Source organism: Falco cherrug, chromosome 14 (assembly GCF_023634085.1).
Source record: "Falco cherrug isolate bFalChe1 chromosome 14, bFalChe1.pri, whole genome shotgun sequence".
Classification (NCBI taxonomy): Eukaryota; Metazoa; Chordata; class Aves; order Falconiformes; family Falconidae; genus Falco; species Falco cherrug.
In genome coordinates, this window is record NC_073710.1 from 3,482,392 (window position 1) to 3,504,824 (window position 22,433).

The 22,433-nt window shown below is 40.4% G+C and overlaps 1 protein-coding gene across 5 annotated transcripts in view; it reads left to right on the top strand.

The window, feature by feature from the left end:
• Nucleotides 1-19,217, top strand: part of ESRP2 (epithelial splicing regulatory protein 2) — a 59,785-nt gene extending 40,568 nt beyond the window's left edge. For 2 of the 5 annotated variants that reach the window (XM_055726695.1, XM_027813298.2), the window contains 6 exons: nt 1,372-1,593; nt 2,892-3,090; nt 4,304-4,496; nt 5,514-5,691; nt 14,726-14,837; nt 17,844-19,217. In XM_055726695.1, coding sequence (XP_055582670.1) covers nt 1,372-1,593; nt 2,892-3,090; nt 4,304-4,496; nt 5,514-5,691; nt 14,726-14,815 — 882 coding nt within the window. In that variant the 3' untranslated portion in view covers nt 14,816-14,837; nt 17,844-19,217. The other 3 variants (XM_027813299.2, XM_027813301.2, XM_027813300.2) reach the window with 3 other exon arrangements.
• Nucleotides 19,218-22,433: the final 3,216 nt, after the last annotated feature.

A 22,433-nucleotide genomic window follows, 5' to 3' on the forward strand; every position in this document is an offset into this window, starting at 1 on the left:
CAGTTACTGTTTCAACCAACCTATGTCACATGAGAAGCCTATTCCACAGAAGGGATGGGGCAAGGGAAGGAATATCCACACCTGTAGACCTGCCGTTTACCCTTAGTACTGTATACAGAGATCAGAACAGCCAAGGATCTGAGGTGTGTATCATGAAAACTAAGTGAAATGGTGTGGTGAGGTATTGTTTTTCCTTTGTTTCACACCCACCCACCCCTCTCTCGAGAGAATGAGACTAAATCCTCTAAGGATCAAAACCACTCTTTGCCCTCACTTTTGTTAGGGAGACCTGGATAAAACTTATATTCTACCAATATGTCATTACTTCTTCCTCTGTGATGGCAGTCCAGGGTGACCACCCTGGGTTTTTTTTGCTGCTTGAGCAAGAGATGATTTTTTAGGCTATTACAGGTTGCTTGTTTGAGTAAAGAAGAGGTAAAGCCATCTCTCCTCTACTTTGTGTTAGTACAAAGTAATTGCAATATTCTATACACAAGGGAGGGAGAAGATTTCTGGCCTGAAATGTGCCACAAGCAGATTCTTAAAAAAAGGCTTCTGTTGAGACAGGCTCTCTAGGCTGCATCATTATTGACAAAACTAAAGTTCATAACCTTTTTTTTGGTACCTCTTTCAGTGGAATGTGTCTGTTTATTTCTGATAATCATTGCTAGATATGTTTTTCAGCAGTAGGCCCAAACAGCAACTTATGTTCCCTTTGGCATTTGGGAACGAGTCAAGAGAAAATAGAATGTTGAGATCAAGATCTCCTATAGGTCTTTTTTTTTTTTTTTTTAAACATGTTTTTTTCCTTGCCCCTCCGCCCCCTGCCCAAACCCCTATACTTAGAGATGAGCCATCAGGTTAAAAAAAACAAGCACCCTCACTTAAAACAACGAGGTTTTATGAAGGAATTAGAGCTAGTGTTTTTACTTATTTAGTTATTTCAGGTCTTTTGAAATGACTGGGTTTAATTTACCTGAATTTTAGTAAGAACCATATGTGACAATGCAGGTTTATTAGCACAAATGGTGGGTTTTCCAGTGTTCCCTTTTGGGATATTCTAAAATGAACCGTAATCTGCTCTTAACGTCTTTTTAATGAGATTAGAAGGATCTGTTACTAGGCTTTAGCAAATTAAATTTGTTACATTTCCCCTCTTCCCTTTGGAGTTTGAAACTTTCAATTGCCCAACAGGAAACTATCCACAATAATTTGGTTTAAGAAGGTTGTGGGTGGGTGTTTGGGTTTTCCCCCCTCCCCCGATTCTGGAAGTGAATTTGTTTAAATGTGTGAAATAGTACTGTGAGAACTGATTTGTGCCCAGCCAGATGACATGTAGATCTCTATCAATGTGGGTTTTTTTGCCAACAGGTACTTAATCGATATATGTCAACACCTCTTATTCCCACTCTCCCAACTCCCATCATTCCTGTCATACCCCCGCCATACACCATTGCCACGGGCAGCATACGTGACTGTGTACGGCTCAGAGGCCTTCCTTACACTGCGGGCATCGATGACATCCTGGAATTTATGGGGGACGCCACAGGTGATATCAAGCCCCATGGAGTTCACATGGTCCTTAATCAGCAGGTAACAGCGTTTTGCAGGGCTAACTTCCCAGGTACTGAACAGGGGTAGAAGTCAGGGTAGCTTGGCTGTTCTTGGCTGTGCTTTAGGTCTTCCATCACCTTGAGAAGATACTGTGCTCTGTTTTGTCTGTCTTCATTTCTCTTCTCCTTTTACATACACACTTGCTTTTCTTTCTATAGTTGTATAAATAAGATGGGAGGATGAAACTTGTTCTTCTAATGATAGCTTTAGCCTGTCTTAAATAGTCCCGTGTATTTCAGCCGAGTGCTGGAAATACAAAAGATGGAAATGTCTCATGTTAGATGGCCTAGCTGCTCTGTCAGCTTCAGGGTTTCTGCGTGATGGTAGCTGTGTTGTTTGAGTGGTATTTGTGGGAAATACAGTTTTTCCTAACTTGATTAAAGACTTCTCAGACTTTAAAGGAAGCTGATAGTTTAAAGTTGTGTTTTGGATATATGTTAATGACATAATCATAGAGATATCTTTTCCCTGTTGTCTTGTGTTAAAAATAAACTCTAATAGCCACAGAAATATTGAGGTATTAAAGAAAAAAAAGACATATCTACTATATTTGCTTTGCCTTTTTGTTAAGAAATTTTTTAATATTCCATATTAAATATGCACATACTTTCACAGTATAATACACACAAAAACATCTCTCCAGTTGCAGAAAATCAGACCTGGAAATCAATTTATAATGTAGCTATGGACTTTACTAAAGCACGTCTAGAGCTTTATGCTGTTGTACTATTATCTGAAAGTAGTTACAGGGAAGGGAAAGCCAGACTCTTCCTAGGGCTTCACAGCAAAAGAATAAGATACAGTGTTAATAAACTGCATCAAGGAAAATTCCAATTGGGTGAAAAGGCAAAAAAACCCAAAACCACAATGAGAAATTAGTTAAGCACCTGAGTTGGGTGTCCAGAGATGCTGTGGAATCAGGAACCCCTGGAGATGCTCAGATTTCAAGTGGAGAAGGCTATGAGTGACCTGATAAAACTTAAAAGTTAGCCCTGCTTTGAACAGCGTTTGGATTAGAGGCCTCCAACCTTTGTTTCCATTAAATTATTCTCTGTTTCTTTCTGCAAAAGATGGAAGCAGTGTGTCAATTGGGTACCGGTTACGTGAGTCTTGCCTTTCTGCTCTTAAAAATAATGGTGAGTTATTAGTCATAGGTGCCAGATGAGGAAGAACAATACAGGCTTTCGGTAGGCGTTTGATCTTAGTATTTCCTGCATTTCTTGTGCTCTGGGTATGTTAGTAACAGACTGAATTATGATGATTTCCCCTCCCCCCAGGGACGACCATCAGGTGATGCTTTTATCCAAATGAAATCTGCTGACAAAGCCTTTATGGTGGCTCAAAAATGTCACAAAAAAATGATGAAGGACCGTTATGTGGAAGTATTCCAGTGTTCGGGAGAGGAGATGAACTTTGTTTTAATGGGTGGCACTTTAAATCGTAGTGGCTTATCCCCACCGCCATGTAAGTTACCATGTAAGTCTCCAATTCTTCTGCTCTCTGCTGCTAAAGGCTGATATGTGGTAGGTGCTGAAGCTTTGTGGCCTTTCACCTTTTGACTTGGGTTTTGCCATGATCAATAATCATCCATCTGTATACATGCTGAGATTGGAATTGTTCCCTTTGGGCAATGATGGGACTGATCAGAGGCATTTTTATTGTATTTTCGGTGGTGAGTACAGGGCAGCAAGGCCTTGCCAGTGAAATTGTTGCACACTGCTTTTTACGGGTGTACTGTTCTTCTGAGCTCTGCGGTAGACTTGCCTGTAGCGAAACCTACTTGGAATTAGAGGGATTTAAAAGGGGGACAAATTCTATATTCCTAGCTGTCGATGAGTGCTCTTGCTATCTTGCCTTAGAGCATTGAGAAGGTACTCTTTGGGCTTATTTTTGAAGGAAAACACCCATAGGAATGATATGTTAATAGACCACAGAGAAGCGAAGTTGGATGGATTTTTATATTTTTATTTTATTTAAGATTGCAGTGAACCTTATTGTGGACTTATAATGGAACTTTACCGTACCATTCTAACCAGTATTACTATGAAAACACTAAGCAGATACCGATGCATATTTTCTAAATAGTAAAAAGCTGCCAAATATTATTTAAAAACAGTTCGACTGCACACCAAGCCAAGCTTTATGTTCCTATACAAACCAGATATTTGTTCATCAAAATGCTAGTGATCTAGTGAGGTTTTCTTTTTACCATTTGCTACATCCTAAAAATACTTTTTAAAGCTGCATGAGGGCTTATACATTAAGACGGATGGTCAGCAGTTGCGGATGCCCACATGTAGCCGACATTTCCATGCTTTTGTCCCACAGAGTACAACTTCTGTTAGAAAGAACACAGGATGTGTTGGTGTGCTGCTTTCTCTATGCACATGGCTTTATGCTTTCTTTGAATAACTCTGAAGTTCCCTACTTTCTATTTGCATATGGGCAAGGCTGCTCAGTTCTAGAAGTCGTGAACTCTTAAGAATTGCTTGTTTTGAATGCCCTGGTTGTCATTCATGGTGATAAAGCAGGGGTCTCCAGGGGAAAGGCTAGAGAGCAGTCTTTGTACAAGTGTTCCTTAACCGTGTCCAGATGGTATTAATCATGCTGGGGTGAATAATTCCTTTCCTATAGCAGAGAACTGCATTCTGATTGGGTGTTTTTTTGCTGTGTTCTGGTTTGGTTTTAGGTCTTTCTCCACCAGCTTACGCTGCTTTCCAAACAGCAGCTGTGATTCCAGCAGAAGCAGCGCTTTACCAGCCTCAAGCCCTCTTGCCAGCCACCAGAACTCCCCAGGCCTCTGCAGCTGCTCCACCAACTGTTACCTACTACCCAGCTCAGGCTGCTCAGCTCTATATGAATTACACAGCTTACTACCCCAGGTAACCACCAGACTTAGCTGCTTCTCTTGACGTTTCATCTCGGTGGAGCAGGCAACTGTGGGGTCATCTGTGAACAGCTTTTAAATTTCTACTTCTGGTGTAAAAATGATCCTGGGAAGCTGGTGGTCACCAGCAGAGGCAGTAGCCATTTTAACCCATTCTCTGTGGCCGTGTAATGAAGTTCAGCTTTTCTATAGGTTCTGTTTGAATCTGGCGATAATGTTAGTCTAATATTTAACAAGTGTGTTTGGCATTGGGGTGATGTCATCAGGGTGGTTCTATTTCTTGGCCAAACGAGAAGCTGTGTCAATACATGCCTCTATCCTCATCCCTTAGTTTGGTCTTGTGTGTGCGATACTGTTCCCATACTGAAAACCTCGTCATAGGTGTGTACTAGGTTTGATATATCAGCGAGACCAAAGAGCACTTTACGTGTGTAAGCAAAGCACATGATCTCTGCCTTTTCCCTTCTCACACGTGGTATCAACATGGCTCATTGAACTCTGGTACTTGGCTCTGTGAGGAAATAGCTTGTTCATTGACAGTTCCTAGGCTTGTGACACACTGGCCTGAGTACCTGGTGAATTGTGACAGGCCCTGACCAGAGATGCTACTTTTTTTTACTCACTGTTTTGTGCCTCAGAAGTACTAGATTTGGGCCCTTGCCTGTTTTTCCATACTGTGATTCCACCCCCCACCCCCTGCTTCGTGGTTTCGTTGATGATCTTAGAACAAGTCATCTGTAGCTACTTATTTTTCTCCTCCCCTGTGAAATAACAAGTGCCATTCTTTGTCTTCAACTACAAATGTTGTCGTTTTCCTTTCCCTTCCTCCTCTGAAAATAAATTGTCAGATGCTGAAGAGAAATAAAGTCTGTAAAGCAGTCTACATCAGGGCTGCTTGTTTTTCTACGGGCTTATTCTCTCATCTAAATTTTGCGTTTCATCTTTTGCATATTCAGAGTACTAAAACCAGTTATTGGTTTTCATAATCATTTTGCCCTTCCTTCTCTTTCAGTCCTCCAGTATCCCCCACCACGGTGGGGTACATTGCAGCTCCTCCAGGAGCTGTAGCTGCTGCTGCCACTGCCACCCACACTCCGATTCTGCCCCAGCCTGGAGCATTAGTCCGTATGCAGGGCTTGCCATATAACACAGGAATGAAGGAGATACTCAGTTTCTTCCAGGGGTACCAGGTTAGTATGCAGTCCCTCTCCTTGATACTGTGTTTGGACCTCTGAGTAATGATCAGTGGGGATCAAACTGAGCAAGTGAGTGCTTTTGGAGGTTGCTGAACAAGTGTGCAAGCTCAATTTTGTACATTTAACGGGCAGACCGAAGTGTAATATACGATTTGCCTTCCTTCTTATATCATAAGCATGTCCTGATTTGAAAGCAGTGATTTAAGTGTCTAGGCGTTAGGGTTTGAGTTTGGAAAGGGAGAAGGCACAGAGCGCTGGTGTGAGTGGGGCTGTGAAGGGGCTGCCAGACGAAGGTGGTGAGGGCTCTCGGTCCTGGCCACTTTTTGGTGGGATCCTTAGGTAGGGCCAGTGTTTTGACCTTCAAGGCTTAAGTGTTTTAAGTCTGCGGAGAGCAAATTTCTAGTACAAAAGGCTGACCTAGGTGTGGTGACTTGCTTGCAAAAGGAGAGAGACAGGTGCCTTTGTCAGATGCTTTTTCAGTGTCTAATTATTTTGGTTACAGGCACGAACATTTTTCACTAAAACAGCATTATGTTGCAGCCTGAAGGAAAACTGTTCCACAAACCATTTTGGGCTGATAGCAAATATTCTATGTGCTATAGGTAACTTCAGTCAGTATATACTGATTCAGTGCTCTAGGTGGGTGTCTACCAGAGGGACATTATGAAAAAAAAAAAAAAAAAAAAAAAAAAGCATCATGTACAAACATGGATTTTTTCCAGCAGCACTAGTTTGGATTCATGGAATGGGTCTTGCCATGTCTTCTGCCTTTCGTCTCAGAAGATACTTTATTTATATCTTGTTTTGTCGTTACATGTTTGCTAAAGGGAAAGATAACTGAATATGGTATATGCTGGTTCTGTGGATAACAGCACTTACACAAATACCGGATCTGCCCTTTTGGTACTACTCAGAAGCCCTGACTTAAAAATCCTCTTGGTGGGTCTCAAGCCACTGTTCTAGTGATGTGTGAAAAGATGACAATTTTTGAGTGTATGTCCTTCAAAATTCTGTTAAGTTGGATAATGGTGATACTGCTGAAGGGTAAGAGGCAGATGGATTCTTTTTAATGCATAGCAGCAGTTAATGCAAAACTGTGAGGCGTGGTATGTTTTATTTTTTCTTTTTCTTTAGGGTTCTTAAAGGACAATGGGCTTTAATTTATAGAGCAAGATGTCCGCTATGTAAATGAATGTAGACTGAGAACAGATGCTTAAATGTGTACATTCCAGGTTTTGAGTATTTGGAATATACGGTGCTCTACCTATTGTGGCTTCGTTTCAAATGTTACATTTATGTTTGAAAGTAGTTTCGCATACTTGGGTTTTCAGTGGAAAAATTTGAAAGTGTGAATTCTGACAAACATAAAGAAACTAAATGTTGTTGTACGTTAGGGCTTTTTCTTCAACAGATATTTCCAGAGTTCAAACCAAATTCAGTTACTCGTGGCTTTCATGATTTCCAGACAAAGAGAAGTAACTATGCATCTGTTGCTTAGCCATTGATGTATTTTACTTTTTTTCAACTGACTGGGGGTTTTGGTGGATGGATTGCGGGTGTATAAAACCTTAAGTGGGGAAGCCTATTTTCCAAATTGAAATTCAGCTAGAAGTGTAAGTGCACCATTGAAAAATGTGACCTGAACCTGTCTGTGCATGGAACAGGTCAGTAACAATGTCTGCTAGCTCTTGTCTTCCACTAAATCTTCAGTGTAGTGAATCTGGACTTCAGGTCTGGTGCCGAATTTGCCTTTTTCCTTGTTTCTGCTTTAGAGAGCAGTTAATAGTGTTTGTATTGCACAATTAAATGTTTCAAATTAATAGAAATTTTGCCACAAGGTGAAAACCATGTTCTTCTGTTGCAACCTCCTGTCATCATCAGTTACTGTTATTAAATTGGTCACCTCTTTGATTTCTTTAGAAGATGTTGTCCAAATGAGATCGGGTTCAGTATCTTATAAAGGAGCCAAGGAATTATTTTGAATTGTTCTTGGAATCCCGCATGTGGTAATGCTAGTTTATACTCAATCATTCCTTTAGGGGAAAAAAAGAGGTGGTGACTTAATGTATTGGGACAATATTATGTCTCTGGAGCAATAACTAATCTTTTTTTCTTTTTTTTTTTTCCTCCCCTTTCCTTTCTCCTCATGTTATTTTTTGTTTGTTTGTTTTCTGCTGCTGCCCAAGGATTTATTGCACGATGCTTCTGCTCGTTTATAAAGTGAGCCCCCAAAAATTGTCAGTGGTTTGGGCATGGTTTTAATCTCTGTGTAACTAATTGATGTTGGTATTCTGGGAACCAGATCGGAGATGCTGAGATTGAAGGGTGATTTTTGTCTTTGTATGTCATTGTGTGAAAGGAACAGGTTTTAAGTTTTAGTTCTTGCTTTATTCTCTTCTGTTTTCTTCCTTCAGTCTTCATGGGCTCTGGATATTGCATGTATGCACATGTTGCTACTTAAGTGAAAGCACCTTTCATACCAGACCTGCCTCTTAAGAGATAGACTGCTTATCATGGGCTTCAACAAGCTGGTCTCAACATCAGTACATGCTTCTAATAAAAAATAATGTAAAAATTTGCAGGTCAGCATTTGGATTTAGTATTATCAACACTAGCCTCTTGTTTAGTGGTTCAGCAGCTTGATTTCTTCTTGTAGTCCTGCTTTCTTGCTTTTATTGCTGAAAATTCCCTCCAGCTTGCATATTTAGTGTATGTTACATTAAACAATCTTGAAAAACCTGTGAAGAATTTTAATAGTAAGTCTTGGAGATGGGTAACTTTCCACATCACCTTTCTGTATAATACTGTAGTGTACTGTAATCTTCAAAAGAGCTAATATTAGTACCCTTCGATTTAGTAAGTAATCCACATCAAACTGCTTTTTAGTTGTATTGTAATGCAACAGGACTATTGATTTGACTGCAGTCATATACTGGCTACATAGCTAAGGGATGCTTAGGAAAAAAAAAAAACAACCACCAGCAACAAAATAACCACCCAACAAAACCCAAAACCACCATCACAACAAACCCCACTGTACGATTCGGATAGGACAATGATGACAGTAGTTGCTTTGCCAGATGATGAAACACCAGCTGCTCAGCAGACACTGATCTTTGGGCATTATGTTGAAGTAAGTGATCTATTGATGTTTACAGGCAGCTTGCCTTATAATTTGAAAAATAAGTGAGTGTGAATTAGGAGGGATCATTTATGTTTCAGATCCTATGAGGAAAAATTTTGAGGAAGAAGTGGTGCAAAAATAGTAATGGCAAAGGCTTCTCAGTGTTACTTTAGGCCATCACTGTACAGTTGTAGAAGCAGTGAGAGTAATCAAGTAAATAAGGAACAGGTGTAGTATTTGGGTGATGAATTTGTGATGTTGTTTGTGCGTATCAGAACAATTTTTTTCAATAAAAGGTGTTTTCCTTTATTGGATAAATCCTCTGTGGATTTTACTCTTTAGCCACTAAATAAATCGATAAGAAATATTTCTACTTTTCAAATAATGACTTTTTTTTTTTAGTCACATGAGAATTTAGTTTTATTGCTAACATGGACAGAGTTGATATTCTGTGTTAGGTTTATGTTACGTTAAGTTCTCTTAACAAGAACTGTTAGGTTTATGTACAAGTGGATGCAATTTAACTCTGCTCGTGGTCTTAGCTGACCAAAAGCTGGCTCACAACTGTTATCTTGCTGGGATTCACCATGCATTTAGTAGTAGTTGCCCAGTTTCTTGGAGGCTGGCATGAATGTAAAGTGAGCTCACAGCTGCCTGAAAAAGACCATGTGGATTAGTTCTTAGAAAGCAGCTATTGCTTTCTAAAGCTTGCTATTTAGATGCATATTTAATTCAGGACTAGTTAAAAAAGTAAACTAGGTGAAGACTACAATTTAGGCACTACAGTCACCATATGAGCTTTATTGAAAGCCTCCTGAATTTGCTGAAAAAGGCTAGGGTGGAAATGTAGGGACTTCTTTGCGTACACGTTTTTATGTAGGAGAAGCTTAAAATAACTGCTATTCTTTAAATCTGCACTGGGCTTAGGTGCCTTTTATCTGCAGCTAAAAAGAGCTTTTGCAGTATATTAATCCTCCATGTCTTCAGAGACCCAGAATTCAAGGCTTGTCATTGCGGGGGGAGGAGGGTGGCCTGTGCTTAAAACAGTAATAAGGAAGCGAAGGGGAGTGGATGGATGGCTAAATTCCAAGGGCATTAACAACATTTCTGCCTTGTATCAGGACAGCGGCCTTCATTGTTACTGACTTTTTAGGGATTAGTTTTTTTTTTCTCTGAAATGCACGCTTGAACAAAGAAGTATTCTCTATTTCCTATGGGTTCCTTTTGAAATCTGATGCTTCATAGTCTGAGAGGGATGCCCCATCCTCTCTGTGCCAATCCTAGGCATAGCACCTTCTGAAGGGAAGGGAAAGAAGATGTGATAGAGGAAGAATTCCCTATTACTGGTATTTGAAGTCATCTGGCAACATAGATGTTACTATATGTTCACCCCCACGGACTTGGAATAGACTATGCTGTTTGTTTTGCTTTATTTCTCAGTTTATCTTCCAGCTGGAAATGTTGCCTGTGTGGTGAAAGCATCTGTGAGACTGGGTGTAGTAAATTAGTGGTTACTGTTTCTGTCTGTTGCCTCCCCTGCTTGAAGCAAGAGACTAAGCGGCACCATCTTCAAGCTGTATTCTTGGGAACAGACGTTACGTGTTTCACGATCTGTGCCACAGAGCACTCAGGTGGTTGCCGGTGCTTGTATCGGTGCTCTTTTAAGGTACAATTGCTGTGCTGCAGTGGCAAAGTGGGTTCAGGGTAATTTTTCCTGACTCTTGTGCCAAAGGTTACAGTTACCTAGTCATTAAATTGGGTTCTGCCTTCCAGACTTACTATATCTAGACCTTTTTCCAAAGCCTGAGAGATACATTTCTTCCTTTTGGGAACTGTTCTGTGACAGAGTTTATCAGTAGTTTAGGCTAGAATTACAGCTGCAGTCCTGAAGAAACAGGCAGTTTTGCCTATGATTTATTGCTTTCCAGGTGGGAACTAATTTCAGCTTTCATTTCCCTCCCTTTTTTTTTTTCCCAGTTGGGGCATGTCCAAATATCCTTTCTAATTCTAATTGTGGTTTTAGCAGTGTTTGGGTTTTTTCCCTAGATTGCTTTGCATATGCTGTTTTAGACTTTGAATGTCCACTGTAGGAACTACAAAAATGAAACGGAAGTCAATGTCTCGCTGGTTAGTGACCTGGTTAAAATCTCTGCACAGTTTGAGAGTCCCATATTTCTCTCAATGCAGCAGGTATTCCTGAAAGAAGTAAAATGTACAAGGAGAGAGTGTAGTATATCTCCTTTATTAACCAGTTTGTGTCTGATTCATATAATTCTGAAAAGTTTTGCACTGCAGTAAGCGTAGCAGATAGCCCGTCTGGGAGATGCTACCATACCGGAGGTAATTTTTGGTTAGAAATGGCCATCTCTCTTAGGAGAGAGGAGTTACTGTTATTCAATATACATCTGTCATTTATGTTATAATGTAGTTTACATAATATGTTATCTAATATTATAAGCGTTATTTTATATAGAAGTTGAAATATCTCTGCCATTTCAAATGTTAATACCTAGAAAGGTATTTACCTTATGCATGTAAGGTGAGCTGCTGATTCTGTAAAGAAGCAACATGTCCTTCAGGAAACATCATTTTGCCGTTGTTAACAGACATGTCTTAAGCTATAAAAGTCCCCGCTTTTATAGCTTAAGATATACCTTAACAACAAGAAGAATGTAGGGAACAGGAAACACCATTCTTCACTATGCAGAGCAATCTCTGTTCCAGTCCGCTGTGGTTTTTCCCCTGGTGTGTATGCATATTCTTGTTGCCATCTTGCAGCCTGCCATGGAGCTAATTGTTGACCCCAGGATCTTGTTTAGTAAACACTTGCAAGGTTCTGTTTTGCTTCCTTCTCCTGGGTTAGATTCTAAATGCAAACATTATCCCATACCTAGTTTCCATCTTTCTTTATCCTAGCTCCCATCTCTGATCACTGGAAGAAGTCAGTGTAGGACTGGAGCACGTGCTGAGAAGCATACCTTGATGCTCTTCAGTCTGAGGCTGACTTTTCTAATGGAGCTCTTAATTTAACACTGGTGTTCTGTGCGGCCTTCCTTACTAGGCTAAGCTAGGCTTCTCGATTGCTGCTTCAAGGGGGAAGGAGAAGTCGCTCTATTGTCTGTATTTACTTCTGCATTCTCCTTCAGTTATTCTAGGAAACGGATCTTGCCTGTTAATCATCTGTGAGCGTGTGAGTAGCCAATTTAAAAGGATGAGATGAAAGAAGACTTTGATAGAGATTGTATTTCATAGATTGTCATTGCTTAAAAAGCAGGATTTGCCACTGTGTCCTTCCAGTAGGCCGCTATATTCTGCTGCTGCTGTTGATATACTCAGAGTAAGCGGAAACCCCTGGGTGAGGAAGATTCACAGAATCTTTTGGGTTGGAAGGGAAGCCCAACCCCCTAAGAGCTGGGAGCTCAAAGGTAGGAGAGGAGAAGGCAGCAGCTCTGAGGAAAGTCTGTATTTCAGTTCAGAGAAGCAAGGAAGGTGGGAATGAGATGATAGTAGGATAAGGGGAGGGTAGCAGAGACACAGTGAGGTCTGTTTTTAATTTCATTTCACTTAAATTTAAAGGTATTGCGGTATTTGGTAACTTTTTACCAGTTACTTGGGCATTAAGGGTAGGTATTTGAAAACGCTACTTCAAGTTTCATATTATCTTGGTATGGCCGTACTGTCTCAGGTCTCAGTAATACTTACACTGGAAACAAACTGCTAGAACCTAGCTCAGTGAACTTGCAACTGGTTATATTGGGAGGTTACATCACTAGGTGGTGGTTTTGAGATCTAAATGGAAGCAGAAGTGGGCCTACTGCATTGCAGGTGAAGCTAGCAAAACTGTATTTCCGTTCTGAGCAATGAGTTTACAGGTTTACCCTTGGCTTTACATTGTCTGATGTGGTTGGATCATTTTGTTTTGTTCTTCTGGGTTTCTGAAATACAGACAGAATCAGAAGTATTTGGGAACTTCCTCAGACAGGTTACGGTAGTTTCCATTTCATTCACAGGGAATAAGACTGACTCCATTTTATTTCCTAGCTTGGTTTGCAGTACTACTTTTTGAAATCTGTAAGTCTGAAGAATTTACTGTTCCACAACTTCCGTTTTAATTAACTGCAGTCTCTCAACCTATCTTTCTTGCGATTTAAAGTTGCTTCTGTTGCTAGGTATTTTGATCTATCTTTCTTTCCCTCTTTCTTTCTTTAGGCCTAGGTCTAAGCTCTGACAACTTTGATGTTTCTGTCCAGGATAGTTTTCCCACTTTCATGTTTTCCACATTGTTCATGTTTCAGGTGTAACCTTTTAAACACTGTCCCTCACAAGAGACGATAGATCTTTACCTGCTGTACATCTACTGATAATCTAAAGTATGTACTATCTTGAGACATTCCTTCCAAAGAGTAAATGTACATTTTGTAGATTTGTTTCAAGGGCAGGTCTGGGAACTGATAAATCTAATATTTGCACGGTCTGGTTGCCCTGGCAGAGACTATCTAGAACACACTTCTTATATTTGTCTTTTACTTAATGGCATGGGTCTAGATGTGAAGGTGGCTAGAATTCAGTAGTAAAAATTCTGGGAGGTTCTCTTCTTTTATGTTCTCTGGGCTCTTGGTTGTTGTTCTTTGTGGAAGGTGTATACTGTGATGGTTGGTTTTTTTCTTTTCAACTTCACTTTGGATGGATACCATGTGTCCTGTATGCCCAAATATAATACCTTTTTCTCCCTAAGCTGGCAGGAGACTTTTTGTATTATAGAAATTTCCAAAGGAAGGCAGCATAGTATGTCTACGTTGTGTGCGTTTGGCAATCCTCTAAAATGTTAGTGCAAACCAGACAATTTCTGGGGACATAGGAAGCTCTTCTTGCCACTGAAAGGATATTCTATAATGTGGGTTATGCTAAACATTTTGTCTTCTGGATTACAGGAGCCACTCCGGTAGTCTTTGTAGCATGTGCAAGAATGCTCGGTCCCTTTCCAGGATATGTAATTTGGATAGATTATGAGACAAACACAAAACCATGTTCATATTCCCCAAAATCTGTTTTCTGACTACAGATTTCATATTTGTACCAGGCCCTCCAATAGTGTGCATGATTAGTGTTCAGATTCAGGATCTCAAATATTTCTTAGATCTAATCTAATCCACGTGTGGGTTTTTTTTCTTTTAATTTATTGGTGTGACTGTACTGTAGAGTCACTATTCTTGTTTTAGTGTTCTTCTACTACAAATCTATCATGACGCAGTTACACTGTGTAGTTTATTTCTGTTTCCTATGTGGAAATATACTATACTGGTATAAATGCTATTTTATCTTTTAAGTGTATTCATGCCAGGACATGGATTTTTCTTTAACTACCTTGGTGTAGTCTGTGTAAGTGTTATATGCAGCTAAAGTGTTTATCACTCTACCCTAGAGAAGCTGCAGTTTGTTTCCATGACTACATAGAAAAATCTGAATGAGATCCATATAATTCTTCGAATCCCCCACTTCAATATGCATGCTGGAAGATGCTCATTTGTCCCAGTGCGAGTCATTACTGGAAACACGATTATGCAAACTTAAGAGTTTTGTTACCTAATGCTCTGTCTCATGAGGAGAGGGAAAAAAGGAACACTTCATGGTCTGAACTATTCCCCTTCCTTGATAAGGAACAGTTCAAATACATAGTTTGGAATATTCCCCACATGTGTTTACTTTAAATCTATTTCTAGAACCAGTAATGCAGTTAATGTATTTTTATCTTGCATAAAAATAGTATCTGTCAAATTCACTGTCTCCTGCCAGTTGTTATAGCTGATGCTCTTAATTATGGTTGCAAATGATCATCTGTGTGGCTTGCTGTACCAGAACTGTTCCTTCTCTTGCTGATTATCATATATCACACTTGTACTGTAGTATGCACCTGATGACTACAATGGCCTTATTCAGCTGAGTGATCAAACAAGGAGTGTGTTACAAGCACCGAAAGAGTGGGTCTGTTTGTAACTCTTTGTAACTTCTGAAGAAGGTAAGATGCGAATGGCAGAAACTGGGTCTCCAGTGGTGAGTGGGAGGGGAAAGAAGGGCTTGGCGATACAACTTTTCGCTTATGGCTTTTTCCCTTTCGTTTGCCTTGGGATCCTTGCTTTAAGCTTTCTGCTTATGTCCCGCTAAAAAAAATAATAAATCAAGTAACCTGCGGAAACAGGCTGATTATGATCTGTAGTTGATGGGATGGTAGTGGTGGAGGTAGTGTGATTGCCTGGTTCTGCTCAGATGGTGTGTTAAACTTCCAGTAGTTTATTTGTGCTTGTTTCTCATGTGAAGCTTTCTGTTGAATATCTTATTTAGCATAGCAGTAGAAGGTGATTTATTTATTTATTTATTTATTTCCCCCCTGATGTGGCTACAAAGCGCACACAAATGTGTGTGCAAAAACCCTCAAACTTCTGGCTTTCTCTTTCCTGCATCATATAGCTGCCTGGAAATTAATTTCTATGCATCTTGATGTCCCTAATGCAATGTGAACTACTGCACTTTCCTTTTTTTTAGGAGAGGGTTTTTTTTTGTATAGTGGCTTTTAAATGCAACTAACTAAATTTGTTAATAGTAAACTTCCCTGCATTTTTGGCACTAACACATAATTCCTAAAGAAATTTTGTTGTGACCTGCATGCTGCATGAAGCTCGTGACGTCCCAATACTATTGGATTCCATGCAAAATGCTACTGATTAGCTACTATGTTTTTTTCCTTCTGAAAATAAATATATATATATATATACACACACAAAAAAACCCTCAGTACAAAAGATGGCAATCAAATACTGTGCCTTGATGGAATCATCTTCATAGATAATGAAGATCAGCTCACATAACGGATCTGAAAACAACTGAGCTGATGTTTGATTTCTCATGATACTGTTAGATCTGCTAGGGACAAGATAGACTAGAGGCTGTGTGGCCTGGCAGTGTGCAGAACACCCGTTATTACTCTGAATATTTCCATATTTATGTGACCTTGGACAATCCGTTTGGCACTCTCCTTTTACCCAGATTAACTGGAAAACCAGATCAGCAATATGATTCTACTATGTGTGAGATGGAAAGAGTCTCTGACTAGAAAATAATCCACAGAGTAGCACATCCTGAATTTTAAGCAGTCCAGAGTGGTATCTTACAGACCACTTTTTTTTTTTAGAATAAAAATTCCAGAAAAAAAAATTGTATGGATTTGAATCTATATTTCAAATAATATATGTACATAAATAAAATATGTTTCTACCTATAAATCTATATAAATATGAACGTAAAACTAGCGTGCCTTAACATAAAATGGAAGGGTTTTATTTAATTCTTTTAATTAAATTGCTCGCAGAATGTGTAGACTTCTCTGCTAACCTTCTATGCAACTCTTATAACATGGATTTCCAGAGCCTTACATTGATATTACACCGATGCTGCTATTTAAACTACGTCTTAAAGCTTTCCGCTTCGCTCCATGTGTGTTTTCAGCTGACTCTGAACAGCAATATTAAACTTACATTTGGGACTGGTGGGAAATGACTTGGTCCCATATGGATTAATAGCAAAGAGCTGGTCTAGAGCAGACCGGCTTTTAGCTCAGATTTGCGGCTCAACCCAAACTGTGCACAGTGGTGTTCTGAAATAAACCACGATCACTTCCAAACCTGAACTGGGCTTCAGACATGATGGTTTTTATTTGTCTTTGAATTTGTTTCTGCATGCTATTTCTTGATTAAAATCGGTTCTGCAAGAAGAAATTATATGAAGTCTGTACTAACTGTCTTATAAGTGCTTTTAGTTTCTGAAGTGTACTGTTGCTTATTTCTTAAAAATACTACTGCCTATTAAGTGCTTGGGTGAGTGAAGCTCTGGAATGTACTTGCTTTATTTCCATATGTTTGCATGTAAAGCTGATCAGAAACTGCTACTGGTAATAACTGAGAAGTCTGACATTTCTTGTCATATACCAGGCACGCATAAATTCTACAAAAAGTGAAACCCTCAAATAATTTAACCTTTCATAAACTCATGAGGATGACTTAAATCACGTGATCTTAGCCGGAGTTGGGTTAACACCTATAAAACTAGTTGGTTTTCCACCATAGGCCATATGTTTTGTCTGGCACCGATTTCTCCAACAAACAAGCTTTGTATGCTGAGCTTTTGATCCCTCAACCTTTGGTTTTGAAACTTCACTGAGATCCATTTCTATGCAAAAAACGGGTCCTCCAAACTTAGTTTGGAAATAATTCGAGCATGTTATGGGAAATGGCTGGGGTACCATAGGGCGGACAGATGTCTGCTTTAAACTCGGCATTTTGGAACTGTCCTTTAAGAATTCATAAGGGCAAACACACTCCAAAGTAAATCGGCTCCAACTACTAAATAATCTCATTTGCTAGCCTGCTTTTTTCTTAGCCTTGTTAAAATTACAATAAACATTTAATTCAGTTGGACTGCAACAAACTCGTTTTGCTGAACAATCTCTCTTGCACTGCATGCCTGTATTAATTTCAGCTCGTCCTCCCAACACAGAACTCTCGTACAACTCTATCATTTTTTAATTTTTTTTCTTTTAAGCTTTGCATGGGAGTATTCATATGCCTTGTAGCCTTTGTCACTTGGCCAGTAGTCCACATACTACAAGAATTATTCACTGAATGCGTGGACTTTCTGGCTCCCTTTATCCTTTATTAACATCTAAGTCTTTGTTTTCTTATCAACCTTTAACCTGAATTATTTCTTTAGCAAAATCTTTGCATGGAATCATGTCTACATCATTCTGTTCAGCACACCAGCAGAATAAGAGCTGCTGCTGTTCAGCAAGGTAAAAGCTGAATTCTTTTAATCTTCGGTCCCTTCTCCTTACTATTATCACATCCAGAATCTTTTTGCCACAGACACAGGAGTGGAGTGAACCAGATAGATGCACAGCATTAAAAACTGCATTTCTGAGCGTGTTCTGTGGTCTTAATAGTTTTTCTTCTTTTGTCTTCTTGCACCATTGCAGCTCCAAGCAGATTCCATCCTCGTGCTTTACAACTTTAGTGGCCAGCCCAGTGGAGAGGCATTGGTGACTTTTCCAAGCCTGGAACTAGCTAAGAAAGCAGTGGCTGAGAAAAACGGACAGCTCCTGGGAGGCCGCTATGTAGAACTGTACCTGGTCTGACTTAAACACTCTCTGGGGGATGGGGAAGGAATGGTGCACTAAACACCGTGCCTTTGCAAAATGTGTCTTCCCTTGCCACCCAGGCAGCAGCAAATGTGCCTTTTCAGCATGATATGTTGGAATGTAGAGCGGTACATGTCCTGTATTTAATTTGAAAAATGGCATATCCTATGCCAAAGATAAAGTGAAACCAAAAATCATGTAGTTAATTTCCTTAATTTCTAATGTACTTGTTTAAAAATAAGCAAACTCGCTCCTGGCATCTGGTTAATTCTGAAGACAATCTAATAGCACTTCAGCTATCTCAGTCATGGGAGAAACCTGTTCAGTAGCAATTGAAGTGGAAAGCCAAGCTTGAGTCATTCAGATTCTTTGTTTAGTTTTTAAGAGTTTACACTTGACTAAGTGTCTGGTTGTTGTAGAGTTTAAATGTCTTTAGAAAGGTCTTCTGGAATGCATAGCTTTCCCTCTTTGAAGTGTAGATCATATTGATTTGTTTTGTTTTGTTCTTGACTAGAAAATATCAGGATGCTGGCCCCCAAATGCAATTGTACTTTCTCATGTTTTCATTATACGTTGTTTTGCAAAAGCCATATTTGTCTTTCTTACCAATGTACTGCTGCCAACAATGTAAAGCAAAAAAATAAAACCAGCAAAACCAGAAAAATCTTCCCTGCCCACCCATAACTCCCTGCCCCAGCCCCAACTTTTAATCTCTACATGACAAAAATGGCACATAAACCTGAGTACTAATAAGTTATATTTTTTTATTTAAGCATAATAGCTTTCAGATACTGTATTAAAGATTTTGCTCTAGTTTATGTGCATGCAATTTGTTTACATCTTTAACTACTTTATTTGTATATTATGAAACAAGATATGTTGAAATTAAATCCTCTAGTGCATGCTTTTTTCTTTCCCCGTGTGTGTATATATATAAGCTAGAAGAAGTACTTTTATGTCATGTAGCATGTGTTTAAAAAAAGACATCTGCTGTAGAAGCACTAAATGACTTTGTTTTTACTGTGCCTTACTTCAAAACCATTCCAAGTGCAATACCAGCAGAGCAAAATGTTATGAATCCTGTTGTGACATGTTCACGGATGTCTGAATTGATCTTTTTTTGTTAGTGTACAATTTGAGTTGTACTTAAAAGAACTGAATGATGTATGCTTCTTTATATTACAACAAATAAAAGAGATGCTTAATGATGCATATTGGCTTTTGAAAGTTACTTATGCTATGTTTTAATGTTTTCTATGGGGCATCATTCTCTGATAACCTTTTGTTCATTTATCTTTCTCTTAGGTTTAGGTAAGCCTATGTGCCTTGCGAGATCAATGTGATTTTTTTTTTTTTTTTTTTTTCCCTCTTCCCTACCCCCTCTCCCCCTTTCTTTTTTGTACGTGCTGCTAAGCCAGAAATAAGCATGATACACACTTCACTTGTAGCGGAACACATGTTAGACAATGTGATGCAACTGTTGACACGCTTAGTTCACTTGTTCTGGTGCTAGAGGAAACAAAGTATTGAACTTGAAATTGTGTTCATGTTTGGATTTAATTGCCCTAATGGGTCACTAGCTTTTCTGCGCAACTCAAAATGCTATGTCTATGTCACTATCTAGCCAGACAACCTTTCTGTAGTAAAAATGGAGGAAGGGAGGGTGGGCATCATATAAAGATAATAAGGTTTGTTTCTTTCCAGTCAAAAGCATCACAGTGCCAGATGCCATTTCATCGTTAAAACCTCCTAACCAAAGTTTTATCACAATCAGGTGGGACTGGAGGGAAGCTTTTCCATTATTTTAAAGTGGGACTCTTTACATTAGTATGTTTCCAAGATTTGTCTTGGTGAAATCTATGGAAATCTGAGTTTTAAAGTAATTTGAATACTAGAGAGGACTGCATCATTACAATTAACATTCTCATTGTGCCTTTGAGGAGAATGCTTTCCTCCCTTTAAATATTTTGGGAAGCTCCAGCCTGAGCAATGCAGTACCTATGCCATGTAGCTACTACCTGTCCATTTATTACCCTTACATTCTGTCATGGTCCAGATGGTCACATCTTGTCTCAAATGATGGCAAAGCTATAACCGTCTTGTTTTTCTCATCATAATCTGTATGGAACTTGTGGCTTTCTGTTAACAAAAGTGATGTTTAACCTAGTGAAAGGTCCTAGTCTTTTTACAGCTCCTGTTACCGCTTACATGTGCTCTTGGCCCTCCTTGGCAGGTGGGACAAGCTCAGCCAGGGCTGGAATGGAGCTCCTCAGCAAAGGCATCAGCTGTGTTTGAGGTGTATGCATTCCCTTTACGCTTCTACACTTTCATGTCAACAATGATTGCCGTTTAGGTGCATTCCCATGCTAGCATGAACTGAAACGATGAACAGACTGTGGTACCTGCAAGGTCTGGGCCTAACTATGTGTTAAAGTAGAGGCTTAGCTCTCGCCAGCTGCAGCTTTAATCCCTCTCTCCTGTGAGATGGTGGCAACAAGTCCCAGAAATCAAATTCAGCTGTTCCAGGCTGGGTGTTTGGTTTGTATAGAACTTAACAGGGGCTTTCTTGTGAGTAGAGAGCATTTTTCTTTTTTTAGAAGTTGCCTGTGCAAAGGGGTGCAGGGGTGGTGACAGCACCCTGGTTCAGCTGGAGCCCCCCACGGAGCCCTGACTGCCGGCCAGGCCAGCGGCTGCTCTTCCTCTGAACCGCTCTGTGGTCTTGTCTAAAAGCATGAAAGAAAATTACAGTAAAAGCCTGAACAGTGGAATAGCTCAGTTCAATGCATATTGCTCCGGTATTAAGAGAAAATAGGGCGCCAAGGGAGGCCGGGGCGCGGCCGCGGGAGGGCCAGGGCGGGCCCGGCCGTTGCTCCCCTCAGGCGGGTGGCGGGAGAGCTCCCCTCGGGGCCGGTGGCGGGAGAGCTCCCCTCGGGCGGGTGGCGGGAGAGCTCCCCTCAGGCGGGTGGCTCCCCTCAGGCGGGTGGCGGGAGAGCTCCCCTCAGGCGGGTTGCTGCCCTCAGGCGGGTGGCTCCCCGCAGGGCAGGTGGCTGGCGAGCGGGCCGCCGCTGGCCTGTGGCCCTTGGCCACCATAACAACGAGGCGGGCCCGGCTGCAGGGCTGGCGGGGCAGGGGCCCGGGGAGGCCGCGTCTCCCCGCCATGTCGGAGGTGCCAGCCACCCGATACACCTGACGGCAAGCAGGTTATTTCCCCACAGCCGCTTGTACAGGCAGACTGCGTTTGCAGGTGGCATTTGCAGCTGAAGCGAGAGGTTAATCAAATCCCCCATAATCAAGCCGTGCGGCCCAGCTGTGAGGGACAGGGCTGTGGTAGCAAGCCTGTTTCAGACGCTGGAGGCTTCAGGTATAGCAAGTAACTTGTGGAAGTTAAAGTGTTTAATTTATACCTTACCCACGCTTCTAGCAGCAGTGTGCACCGGTCGTACCGTCCGCTGGGAGCTGCTTACCTGCAGTTTGGCAGCAGAGGCCTCACTGGAGCCTTCAGATCCAGGAGTTCTTCACAAATGGAACCTAAACACTTGCTTCACGCACCTTTGAATGATGGCTCACTGCACTGGAGAAGGCTGGGAACTTGGGGTAGGACCTAAGTGTATTTTTTTTCTCTTTGATGTTTGCATTTATTCCTTGCATTTGAACTTTTAGACCATGCTGTGTTGTGGAAGCCTTATGAAAGGCATTGCTGTCTTTACATGCATGTGGATTAATGGAGCAAGAAAAACAAGGGCAGAAAGTGTGAAGTTTTAACTGTTTCACCAAAGTAGAGGTGAAGTTTGGGAAAGAACTGTGGTTTGACTGTTGCTGTTGTTACAGAAAGGGTCCTCAGGCTCTGTCATCAGCCACAAAACTTGTTTCTCAAAAAGGAGCTTACTCTGTGCTCACAACCAGCAAGATGCCTTACCTGTGCTTGTATTGCCGTATTATATAATTGGAGAACAGAATTAGCCTTGTTTATATTTTGTCTCTTAGTCTTACGCTTCTCACGGTGCTAGTTTGGAGATGATACCTGCACTCATGTGGTTCTGCTCCCATTCTCTTGATACTGACAGTTTTACCTAGAAATTATTTATACGTTGGTTGGTCCCATGTGGTGTACCTCCCCAGGTTAGAGAGAAGATAGTTGATTCTTAGTACTTTTGGTTGAGGTGGGGTGAGACTGAAGAGTCTGACATGGCCAATCTGTATTTTAATAGTTGCAGCTGTGCTTCCAGATCAGGTGTTTTGCGTTGGAATTTCTTTTGCAGAGCAGACTCACAGGCATATAAGTTTTGCTTGTTTATGTGAACAAAGATATTTTCAACAAACTTCTATTAGTGAAACACAGTGCCTGATTTTTTTAAAAGAAAAAAAACAACCTTTAAACACCTTTATTTTTTAAATAGTATTTGTTTCATTTCAGTCAGTTAAAATGAG